The 13,534-nt window shown below is 34.8% G+C and overlaps 1 protein-coding gene across 2 annotated transcripts in view; it reads right to left on the reverse strand.

The window, feature by feature from the left end:
• cpx (synaptic transmission protein complexin) overlaps positions 1-13,534 on the reverse strand; it is a 346,937-nt gene that overhangs the window by 195,445 nt on the left and 137,958 nt on the right. Inside the window, exon 2 of one of the 2 annotated variants that reach the window (XM_081734725.1) lies at positions 7,276-7,697. The exons of the other annotated variant lie outside the window; for it this stretch is intronic. Coding sequence (XP_081590851.1) covers positions 7,276-7,312 — 37 coding nt within the window. The 5' untranslated portion in view covers positions 7,313-7,697. The remainder of the gene's footprint in view (positions 1-7,275; positions 7,698-13,534) is intronic. 2 annotated transcript variants of the gene reach the window in all.

The following is a 13,534-nucleotide window of genomic DNA, read 5'->3' on the forward strand; positions in this document are numbered from 1 at the left end:
AATGAGAACAATAAAACGAAAATAAAACTTTCTTGTCCATTTAGCAACATTTTGTTTTACTCATTCTAATTTTCGTATTTATAATCCTTTTCCTATGAAATTTACCACAATTATACATTTCCCGATTATACACATAGTATCAGTATTAAAAGTACCCTGCAAAATCATTTTCAAATTTTATTCTTACAAGATGACAGTTTTAGATATGCGACAATCATTTTGGATATGAGTGTACATACCAAATTCTGTCAATAAAAAATCAGAGCTGCGTCAATGCTACATGATTAGCATACAAGTCTTCAGCATAGAAAATCCGGCTTCGATTCCCAGTGGAATATATATGATTCGGATCGTAAGTTAAAAGCAGCAAATCCACGTCTCATATAGCGTCAACGCTGGACAGGAACATTAAGTGAACCAGCACAACAAATTGTATGTTATGCACTATCTGTGGTCTATAATGAATTTACGACAAGAACATTTTTTGCATATAAAGTATGTTTATATAAAATATCGCACAGAGCTCCTTCGTGGCTAAGCAGTTAGCGTACGCGCCTTTTCGTGTGGAAGGCCCTGGTTCGATTTCCGGCGGGAGCTCATATGTTTCGGATTCCACGTTAATCAGTAGGTCTCGTTTCATATAGTCTTGCTACGGAACAGGACGTTAAACTCAAAATCAATTCAAAATATTGCACATCCTATATTTAAAGCATAACATGAAATTTACTTATAAGCAGTGGTGGATAAGTGGCTAGTATGGTATTCTTCAGTAGGGAACAACCAGGTTCAATTTTCACAGAGATCATGGGGTTCATACCTTACTTAAGCTATAAGTATATGTGTTGGGTAACCTCAGTGATTAAAAAAAGAACATTGAACTCTGAAATAAATAATAAAATTGCACCAATTCCGTCACTTTCTCATAATCCATAAACTGTTATGCAACCCGTACGAACACTATGTATAGCGGGTTGTATAAAGGGTCAGGCGTAAATTAACTACCAATATTACTTCACGTTTTTTTCTTTGTTTAAATCAAAAGGTCAAATATTTACAAGAAATTGATAACTCGTGTGCAAACTGACACACCAAATAAGTATCCTCTCCAGACATGTTAACTGGAAGTGGAGATAGTTTGTGCTTGAGCAAAAGCACACCCTTGACTAGTTAAAAGTAATATTTACCGCAGTCTTAATTAGCAGTTATGGCACATGCTTCAAAACTTTGCATTTGAGAGATACTGCTGGTAACTCAAATAACATGTCTTAACATTAGTTTAGGGGGAAAGACAAGGTAATAGAATAGAACTCAATATTAGTCAGGGCTTAATGACAAAAATACCCAAAAGATTGGAAGTAATAACGATAATGTTGCTCTTGCGCTACAGTGTCTTATTACGCTGATTTATTACAGAAAAGGGGTGCTGTGAACGAAAAATTCTGAAAATCACTGATTTCAAAAAAAGAAATAAATATAACATTTCAGTCTCCATTTATCACTAGAATTAACAGATCCAGTTATTTCTAGTGCTCTTGTAGTTCTGGAATCGAACTGAATTCAATTGATTTGAGTTTAGCGTGGGTTCTATTTACTGTGGTGCATTTTGTAAGATAAAAACTCGAACAATGGTTCGAATTTCACTTTAAACAATCAGCTTTAAACAGCGCTCTTATAGGAGTGGTTAATTTAAACCAAACAATTTAATCATAATAGAATTAATTTGAGAGAAACAAAGTCTATGGTTCAGTGACTCTGAGATCGGGAAGTAAGATGGACGTGTAACTCCGCGAACCTTCTTTGTGTTGTATTATTACCCTTTTATGTTCTTATCAAGTAATACTTGCTCAACTTGACGCGGTAATCTTTCTTTGTCCAATTCAAATCTCTGTTCAGAAAGGTAAACCCCGAGATTATAGTTAGATATCTACTATAAAATAATTAAGTCAATAAAACTTGTGGGGTTCCGTTTCCACTTTAAACAGTAAACCTTAACCTATGTAGCGTCGCTGCTAATAAAGGATATAAAAACGACTGAATCAATCAACGATGTATATGTAGCTATTTCAAAATGCATTAAAGATTTCATTTGATTTTAAAGTCTGTTTCAGTAGTGAATCTATATGAGACGAGAAAGTCCTACAATTTAACGTGGAATCCGAACCGCCGGGAACTGAACCCGGGTCTCCCGTGCCAAAGGCGCGTATGCTAACAAACGCGTTAAAGAAATTGAGCATATATACATAGTAAACGTATATAAAGTATATATACATAGTATATGTATACATACTATACTATATACATAGTACTATATGCCAATATAAGTATGAATCTCAGGAGAAACTGAAGTTTTCCTCCTCTTCGAATTTACTGTTGTTTATTTCAACAAACCAACTACGCACTGAAATTTCGCATTAAAATATAAGGCGGGTCAAGAGATTTCTTATTGGATGATGACTGTAAGCAAATTGACATTCTTCTACAATATTTCTGACTTTCAAAACAGAAGGGAGCTTTATTATTGCCTCTCGGAGCTAATAAACCAACTAAGCCAAGAGAAATCAAAAACAGCGACATCTTTTTCATGATCACACGCGTTAGTTACTAAAGCAAATTTACAAGAACTGTTTTCAAGGTTAACCTTTCTAACTTAGCAGAATTTATAGTAAAATAATAATAACTGGACAAAAGTTAGCTGTTATAAGTTATTTAAAAAGTGTATTCTTTTATTCTTGTTATGATTGAAATCGATTCAAATATGTGAAAATACGTTTTATCAAAAATAACAATTTGTTGACTTATTTTCAAGTAGCCAACATACCGCACACCAAAATTTAAAACAATATTCTCCTCATTTGTGATAGGCTGGTGTGATTGAACTTTGGCCTTCCTTTCAATACTGAGGCCATATGAGACGTGTTCTTACAACTATTATGTTCCAATGGACATAAATAATGAAAAAGTTAAAAATGTCTATATTCACAAAAGTGAACCAAGAACAACAACAAAATATAATAATAATAATAATAATAATAATAATAATAATAATAATAATAATAATAATAATAATAATAATAAGCGATCCAGGTTTAAAATTAAAAAAAGAAAAAAACTCGGTTGACTTTGTTGTAAAAGGACTAATAGGCAAATGGTATTTCAAGGAAAGTCAAAATATATTAAATAAACACTTCCAAGGTAACTATTTTAAAGAAAAAGGAAAACATACTCTCCTTTATTTCGAAAAACAATTGTAAACATGTGGTTTTCCTTAAATCCGAAATAGTCTTCGGATTAGTATATAAACTGGCATTTTTGAGCAATTATCATCATTCGTTCATTCGATAACCATCATTCAATCGACGTTCGCCAATAGTGTGAATTCGATCCACTTCGTTAGTAACTGCCAACTTCTACGACCTGCAAGATGTCTCCGCTGGAGCCGACGTCCATTAAGAGACTCTTTAGTTAGTTCGTTAGTATGCTTTATGCCTGTTATAAATTGCATGACAAGATATAGTATAGAAGGGAGTGCATAAAGTCATGAGAACACACGAGAGGCATCTAGGACAAACTATTTGATAAAAACCCTGACCATTATGCTGTCCGATTTGATTTTGTAAATTTGTAAATATCATTTGCGTTATTTCTATTGTTTAATTTAGGTAATAGATATATTCATTCAATAAATGTATTTTTTTTTTTTACATATTTACTGCCTTGCTTCTTAAAAGAAAATTTATCTTCTGTAATACCCTATTTCTCAATTATATAACGTAACAATTTAGCAACTCTCAGCATCAGTTTACAACGATGTGATGTAGTTGGGATCTAAATCACATGAGCTCAGTCCTACGATCAAACCCTTTCAGTTTCAAACCAGTATTTGTAATTATAGTTTACGATTTCGAAAGCAAAATGTGTAAAGTTATTCCTGGCGCTTTACAATTTCTTTATTGTAATTACAAAGGATTCTGTTTTGTAACAGTTGGAATTTGTAATTTATTGGCAGTCTAGGCAGAATACGTTTGAAGTAAAGAAAATAAAACTTAATGATAATTTTTTAAACGTTTCTTGGAAGATTACATTTACGTTTTAATAACTGTGGATTACTGACTTGGAAGTCCCAGTATAATTGGTATCAAAACAGTATTTGGTCAAATGTTAAATTAATATCGTGTAAGTTAAAAGGACACAGCCGATTTGGAGTTAAGTATCTCTTGTTGAAATAAAATGCAGAACACGTTAGATAATTTTCTGCTTTTATTGGTTAGGTTTAAAATAAGATTGAAGGGGTATAAGCGTGCAACCAGGGGTAAAAGTGAGGGGGAACGCGGGGAGACGCCGTTACCACACTTCCAAAAAATATCTAAGGCGTCTTCCCACTTCCTAAAAAATGGGCAAAGATAGGCATGCGGGACACCGTGACGTCCGTCCACCTATCTTGTCAGATCCACTTTTACCCAGCCACCCAGCCACAAAAGTTTGGGGAATCCATAAACATGCTATGGGGCCAAGGTCGTAACAATTCTAAATTTTTATATATCAATAGTTACTCATAAATTGACTTCTCATCCTAGTCCATCACTCTATAACTCCCTAATTTCTCCGAGACACATTCCCATCCATATATTTATCAGTCTCCGCATACTTTGCGTAAAGCAACGCAACGTAACGCAAAAAAGGTAAAAATTAATTATAATTGCTATGCTGATTACCGCAAGCAAATATGCAAATTTCGCGTTGCGTCAACGCAAACGGCTAGCGAAGTGAATGGGAATTATTAGTGAATTGATGTGAGTGAAATTACTATGACGGATGGGATATTGAGTTGAATTTATTGTAACGGATCTCAAAGAAATATCTAAATTTTATTTTTTGTTTTAAAGGTTCACGTAATGCTGCAGTGTGGTTTGGGGGGATGCAAAAAGTTTTCTTTTAGGGGGGGGCAGGCTCTGTGGTCTCCTTCAAGTTACGGGCCTGAAGAGGTATCTGTTTAATTGAGAGCAATTAGATTTATCTTTCACTCCCAACTGACTCACTTACAATCGGTTGGATTCGAGTTTAAGGTTCGGTTTCAGCATCAGGACTATATGAGATGTAGACCTACTGCTTAAGATAGAATTTGAACCACCGCAACGCTCTTCCGTCGGGACTCGAACCCAGGAAATGTGTACCTAAGAGGTGAGCGTTTGCCATTACCCCAAAAAGGAGACAAGTTGGCTACTTTTAAGTATTATAGGTTGTTAGCACTATAACATTTTATCTATTAATTTTTTTTTTTATTTTCAAAAAGTAAAGACACTTTTCTTTTTAACTCAATATAGTACTTTGGGTTGTTTGGGACAAGTTAGAAAAATGTTTTAACTTGATACAGAGTTGAACAAGGTAATTCAAATTATCTTCAAGGTTTCTAAAGTAGTGTTGGGTGATGATATAACCGAGATTTTGGTTTAGACTACAAGTATTACAATATTTGATACATGCCAAGAGTAAGGTGGTTCAACCAGTTATCAGATAATAAGGTATTTTGGGTATAAATAAAATAGATTGAGATGAAAGTGCATAGGCTTCTACTCTATAATGAATTTTATTTTTTTGTTCTTTTATGTTAGCCTGAGAACTATATATAGATCAGAAAAAAATGAAATGAAATCTTTGAGTTTTATGTCCCATACCTATGCTGGATAGGCTAAAGGAGACTCCTAAAAATGAATGAATGAAATAATGAAATGAGAAAAGTGGGTGGAAACTGAAGAACCCCGACAAAATCCACGCACAAGGTGTTTATTCAGCAAAAAGCTCACGTGGCGAGAACTCGGAGTAAATCAAGAACTAAATGCACTAGAGGTGAACACTCTACCACTGAGCCACCACGACCTCTGTGCAAGAATAAAAGTGGCTTAGAAGGAGTATTAGAGAGTCTAATGCTTCTTGGTTTGTGTTGGCCTTAATGTATTCTAGGCAATAGCATACTAATTATTATGGTAAACTAAATTGTGTGTCTACTTGTGCTAGGTACTTCCTTAGAAGTAATTCAGGTTAAGAAGACGGAAGCCCTATTAGTTCTTAGTTCTTAGTACTTATTAGTTCTTAACAAGTAGATACTTGTTTATTTTTAAGAATTGAAACTTCTTTAATTGCTTCGGTAAACATGGTAGGGAGAATTAAAAGCGGTAACATACAATACAGAAAGCGTAATTTTTGTTTCAAACGAATAATTTGATCTTACCAAATTTGACATATATTCCGTGCTTTTGCGGGAAATTTACCACGTTCGCTAAAGTAGCAATAAACGTAAAGAAACTTAAAATTAATAAACATACAGTATATTACCATGAAAATAGATTGAATTTGTTATTCAAAATTATGATAATTTCCACGATTTTGAAGTTATTTACTAACAAAAAAAGAAGTAATAAAATTAAATAAAAGATCTTTAAACAAATCATTTCTAAGCACAAATATAAAAGTGGGATTGTTTTTTTTTTTTTTTAAATGTAGGGACAATTTAAAATTGACATACTTTGTTGCTTCAGAAAGATTTATCAAAAACGCTTTATAAAGTGGAAGGGACCGTGAAAAAAGATATTTTTTTAAAAATTAAATTATAAGATTAAAAATGTGTAAGATGTTAGGTTAAGTCGGAACAATTTGTCTGATGAAGGTAAAGAAACTTTGCCGAAACTGTAACGCTATTAATATTTATTTGACAGTATATGCTTTGGTCAGAATTTGTCTTTTATTTTATGAAGCCCGAATATATTTACCTTTCAAACTTTCGAGTATTTTTTGTGTAACTAGAGATATTTACCAAAAATTAAATTTACAAACAGCTATGCGCGGGAAAAAAGAGATTCTAAAATAACTTATATGGACAGAAAAGGTATTTTGCTTTCAAAAAAGACAATATAAATTTGCCTATTATTCAAAATTGAGATATTTTCTTTATCGAACGATTTACAAAACAAAATGAAAAAGTAAAAAGAAAAGAAATTTTTAAAAATGTGGTAGGTAGTGTGAAAAAGAATCTTAAAATTAACCTACAAACACAAAAGGTAACGGTGAAGGGAAGGAAAGAAATATACGTGATACAGAGATTATTATATTTATTGATTTCGGTTGTTTTTAATATTTATTTATGCAAATAGTATTGTGTAAAGTGCGGAGAGAAGAGGAGAAGCAGTGAAAACAAGTTTAAACTTGCTCGGAACGTTACACAAATACATACACATTAAAAGATATAAACATTCATTTTTTTGTTTTTTTGTTTTTCCTTACTTGTGACGGCTGATGCGGGGTTAAACAAGCCAAACATGTAGATGACGATGTGGAGTTGAAGCGGCGCTGCGACCAACACACGTTGTCACAGAGGGCAGCCACACTTCTTCTCAGACACGAGACGCCACTGGTGGTGGTGGTGATAGCGGACGAAAAACACGCGCGCCGCGAGGCCCAGTACACACACATGCACAAATCCGACCAATCAGATTACAAGAAAGATCCAAGGCACACAGCAACAGCTGAAGAGGGAAGAGGTAGACACATCCAAAGTCACAGATACAATGTATACATATAGATACTTTTTTCTTGTATCTATATAACAGGTCTTCTCTACAGAGGTTGACGAATAAACAGCACAAGCTGTCCTTTCAATAGCGGCTCGACGGCTTGTTGGTTAGTCTGTGATGTGAATCAGTAGCCTGTAGAAAAGAGAAACGAGACAACGTTACACGACTTACAGCCAGCTGTTTCTCACCGCGACTCACAACTCACACACATATTAACAGCTAGAGAAAAAGGAGGGGATTGCTCAGGGGTGTCCAATAAGTGACCATTATCACGTGACGCGACATTAATAATGCAAGACTCAAGGAAAGGGAGAGAGAGAGAGAGACGAATAGAGAAAGAGAGAGAGAGAGAGAGAGATGGAGAATATTATAGAGACTTAGTCGAGTGCACATGTGCGTGATGGGGGCGTGCTGAATACTGTCCGTAGGTTCAAACACGGTTCAGGCATATAGGCACATTCTCTCTCCCTCTGTCACATACACACATACAACGGTAAGTAGATGGATGTAATCAGATTGCACACACATAAAAGGCATTGGTATTCAGGCAGAAAGTGCGTTACACAGAAATAGAGTATATCTCATGCATACATAGAGACAGTCGGTGGGGCTCAAACAGTATAAGTTCCCTGTATGTATGAATTAAGTCCACGGTTAATTAAGCCTAACACAGTTGTGTATACCAGAGAAGGTCATTTGGCGACTTTAGTCTCAAATTAGATAAAGTTTACGTCAATCGAGTCAAGAATAGACCTGGCCTAGATAGCCAGATAACAAAATCATTCAAATATTCTATTTCACTTGCAGGTTATTTTCCGCAATGTTGAAGCTTCCATGTACTAAAAATTGCCTTCTTTGATTAATCGTAGTCTTCTTCTTCTCTCCTTTGCTTATCTTCTACCATATCTTCTACCATATCACCACTTTAGTAAGACATTTTCTTTGTAGATTATGTCAAAACCAGTTTCCGTTTCCTTTTTTAACTATCCTTCTTCTTCTTCTTCTTCTTCTTCTTCTTCTTATTATTATTATTATTATTATTATTATTATTATTATTATTATTATTATTATTATTATTATTATTATTTCCTCCAACACTTCTACATTACCTTCAATCGCATTACTACGAGGGCTATCCAGAAAGTAACCGACGTTTTGAAATAAAAAAAAGTAACATAATGAACAAACCAAATTGTATTATATATATTTGAAAGGCACACTCTTAAGAGTCTTCATCCCGGCGAAATTAAAATACCGCTAATTTTACAGTAATTATGTAATATCTTCAAATAGATAAAAGAAAATTAAAAAATGGAACAAGAGCGCCCTAGACAATATTATTTTGCGTGAGGTTCCGCTATCACAAGTCACCTAGTAGTTTTCCGTTTTCAGCTGTTTAGAAACGCGAAAATAAATGTCGATTTTCAAAATGGCTCGAAATCGAAAGCAGATAAGTGAGTCATGATAACGGTTTCTCATGTAAAATAATATTATCTAGGGCGCTCTTGATCCACATTTCGATTATCTTTTATCTATTTGAAGATATCACATAATTACTGTAAAATTAGCGGTATTTTAATTTCGCCGGGATGAAGACTCTTAAGACATTTTTGTCCATAGTCGCCATGCAAATTAAGGCACTTATCATACCGTGGCAAAAGTTTTTCAATACCGTCGCGGTAGAAATCTGGCCTCGGCGATTTCAACCACTGGCTTACACCGGCATGCAGTTCGGTGTCAATATCAAAGCGTAATGTTGCGAGTCATGTCTTTATCGCTGGAAAGGGTGGTAGTCGCTCGGCGCCAAATCAGGGCTGTATGGTGAGTGATCGAACACTTTCCATCCAAAACCATCCAAGAGCTCTCGAGTACACTTGGCCGTGTGTGAACTTGTGTTGTCGTTATAAATGTAATATTATTCCATACACTTACTCTTCATAGAGTACGCGATGGATTTCAATTGACTTGTTTCAATTCAAAAATCCTAACCACAGAAAGTATCTCACAAGAGGTAGTATTTTCTATTGCAGTGCACACGTCACAGAAAGCACAATAAGAGCATCACAGACCTCATGCTATTACAGTTGGATGCGTACTGAGTGTGGCAATGTTCTGACACCAAGATGGCGATTCCAGCTCTGCCCACTGCCGCGATAGGCCAAAACGTCTGGTACTTTCCTCTCTTTCGTTTCTTTTCCTCTTTTAAATTATCTCAAATACTCTTATTATCTTCTCCCTCACTTAAACTCTACCATATCTTCCATCACATCCCTAGTAAAATACTTCTTTATCATCAGTTTCTTTTCCTTTTTCTATCATCAGTATTCTTCTCTTCTTCATCACTCACTCTTATCTTCTATCACTTCCTTAATAATAATAATAATAATACAGTTTCTTCTCAAATAACATCCTAACCAGATTTTCCTTCCTTTTTAACGATTTCCACTTACTTTATGTTGTACTGTCAATCTATCACATTCAAAATGACAATCACTTCTCAAATAATGCTTTAATCAGTTTCGTTTTCTCTTATTTTCTTCAGTCTTGCTTTTCTCTTCTCCATCACTTCCTCTTATCTTTTGGCACCTTTCCATCACATTCAAAACGACAATCTCTTTTCAAATAATATTATAACAAGTTTATTTTCCATCTTCAACCTTGTTATTCTCTTCTCCATCACATATTCTTATCTTCTACCATGTTTCTGTCACATCCAAAAGGACAATCTTTTCTATAACAAGTTTCTTTCGCTCTACCTATTTCAGTCTTGTTTTTCTCTCGTGTATCTTTTACTCTTATCTTTTGCCATTTTTCCATCACGACAACCTCTTCTCAAATAATGCTCTAACCACTTTCTTTTCCTCTTCCTAACTACTTCTCCACCTATTGCTAACATTTTATGAAATCGATTTTCATTCTAGCAATATTTCCAATCTTCCCTACACCCACATTTAGAACGCTTGCAGTCATTTATCATCATTCCTCCGCGATATAAATTTTATATAATGGTCACGCCTGCCATTAAAGTCCTTCATTATAGCGTCCAAATTTAGAAATAATATTTCGTTAAGTACGAATGGCATGATCTATTTTAACCATATTTAGCATGGCAGTAATTGATTTCCTACTTGGGTGGCTTGCAAAACAAAATTGACATCTGTAAATAGCCCACATGTGTTAGAAATATATACACGTCGTGATAATGTCCCAACGAATAATATTTTATTAAAATTTTAAGTATAGATAGGGAAGGAAAGAACATAATCCAGGTCAAAAAAAATATCGGATGAAACAGGTCATACACCAAGTGCACCATACTCGAAGGAAGAAAGAATAAAAATATAATTATAAAATTACATAAATAATATTTATTTATTACTGACACTCTTTTCGTAAATTGAAAGGATTTTTAAAAATTTACAACTTCAATACTGATTGGGTTGAGTTGATTGAGTTTAACGTCCCTTTCAGAAGCGAGGCTATATGAGACGGGACCTACTGATTAACGTGGAATCCGAACCACATGAGCTCCCGCCGGGAATCGAATCCGGATCTCCCACGCCACAGGCGCGTACACTAACCGCTTAGCCACAAAGAAGCTCAACATTGATTGGGATTTAGGATTGAGATTTCTGGGCTTCAAGCATCTATGACCATGTTAGCCCGTCACTAGGATTAGGATTAGGAATTAGATTTCTGGGCTTTCGGCATATATGGCCATGTTAGCCCATCGCTAGGATTAGGATTAGGAATTAGATTTCTGGGATTTCGGCATCTATGGCCATGTTAGCCCGTCACTAGGATTAAGATTAGGAATTAGATTTCTGGGCTTTCGGCATCTATGGCCACGTTAGCCCGTCACTAGGATTAAGATTAGGAATTAGATTTCTGGGCTTTCGGCATCTATGGCCATGCTATCCCGTCACTAGGATTAGGATTAGGAATTAGATTTCTGGGCTTTCGGCATCTATGGCCACGTTAGCCCGTCACTAGGATTAAGATTAGGAATTAGATTTCTGGGCTTTCGGCATCTATGGCCATGTTAGCCCGCCACTAGGATTAGGATTAGGAATTAGATTTCTGGGCTTTCGGCATCTATGGCCACGTTAGCCCGCCACTAGGATTAAGATTAGGAATTAGATTTCTGGGCTTTCGGCATCTGTGGCCATGTTATCCCGTCACGTATGAGGGATGACGTCCATCGCCGATCACACCATACGCAGAAAGGAAAGAAAGAAAGGATTAGGGAAGGAATCAAGCGTCCTGGGATCTATTCTGTGAAGTACCATCCCGGCAATTGCCTGGTGTTAATGAGGAAAAAGAAAGGTAAAGGTCACTCTGGATGACTGACCTGTGAAAGCACTTTACAGTTTTTCAACCGAGTGTCCTCACCGGGTATCGAATCAAGTACCACTCGCACCAAAGAAGAGAGTGTTAGCGATTACACTTCGCGGGGCCACTACTCAACACTGATTGCAACAATACAAAAACATATATATCTTCTCCTCAAAGCTCTATTGAAACGTCCTTTCATTTGAAATAAATTACAGTTATCTCTTGGAGACTATAGAAGAAAAAGTGATTTTATAAAGAGTAAGGTAACATTTAGAAGGTAAAATGTGATTTTGAGAAGAGAGAGAGTAATGTTTGAAAGAATAAAGTCATTTTTAGATAAGGAATGGTAAAATTTAGAAGGTTAATTTTAGAAGAAGGGTAATGATACTTTTAATAAAAGACTGTTTATAAAATGTCTCATATTTTTTTATGCGAAGATATTTCTACGGAATAATTTTTTTTTTTTTACAAGAAGAGGATTGTTTCAGGAAAGAAGAGAATTTTTTTAGAGTAGGAAAAGCAATTCTTAGAAAGAGATTCATTCATAATTTTTTAAAGAAGGAGCATAAATTTTAGAAAGTAAAGTGTATTAGAGAAGAATACGTTATAGAATATAAAGTGTAACTTTAAAAGGATAAGAATAACTATAAGATAAGCGTAATTTTAAGAAGATATTTTGTTCTTTTTGAAGGAAAATAAGTAAAATGTTTAAAAAAAGAAAAGTAGTAGGCTGCAATACGATGAAGGAAAAGTGTAACATTCATGGAAATACAAATCTTTAGAAGCGAATCATAAAATCTTTCTTTTTATAATATTTCTTATTTATAAGACCTGAAAAATTCCTTATTACTGTGTGTCTTTTTGTACGTTGTTTTACTAAAATCATGATGAATAACTACCTAACTATGGGCTATGGAGCTTGGAGGTTCAATGCCACGTTCACAAAAGCTCTCCATTGACTTCTATCCTTAGTCAACTGTATCCAGTTTCTATTTTGTGCTCCTATTTCTGCGAGATGCATCTTAATATTGTTTTCAAATCTGCGTCTAAGTCTTGCTAATGGTCGTTTTCCGATTGGTCTTCCAGTTCAGACTTTGAAAGCGTTCCTACCTTCTTTCATTCTGACTACATGACCTGCCAACCTGCACCTCCTAGATTTGATGACCCTAAAAATGTTTGGTAAAGGTATAAATTATGTAGTACCTTGTTATGAAGTTTCCGTCATTCGTCATTCCGGTTTCTCTTGGATCCAAATATTCGTCTCATGATCTTGTTTTCAAATATTTTCATCCTACGCCCTTCCCTCAGAGTAAGCGAACATGTTTGGTAACCATACAGATCACGATGAATAATTAATAAATATTGTTGACTTACATTCTGCTGTAACTTTGAACAATAGAACTAAAGTTAAAGCAAAAGATAACACCGTTCTTATTACGATTGTCATTAAAATATCAATATTTATTAATTTTTTAGTAATGCTACCGAAGAGTACGTGATGACAATGCAATTGTCAATCAGTATTTGTAAGCTTTCTATAACTTCGTACAGCAGAATAAGATAATTACTTTATTCTCTGGTGTTTCTTTTACAAAGAAAAGGACAAGTATTAACACAAAAAGAGTAATGTTTGG

The sequence above is a fragment of the Thermobia domestica genome, chromosome 12 (genome assembly GCF_964235325.1).
Source record: "Thermobia domestica chromosome 12, izTheDome1.hap1.1, whole genome shotgun sequence".
NCBI classification, from domain to species: Eukaryota; Metazoa; Arthropoda; class Insecta; order Zygentoma; family Lepismatidae; genus Thermobia; species Thermobia domestica.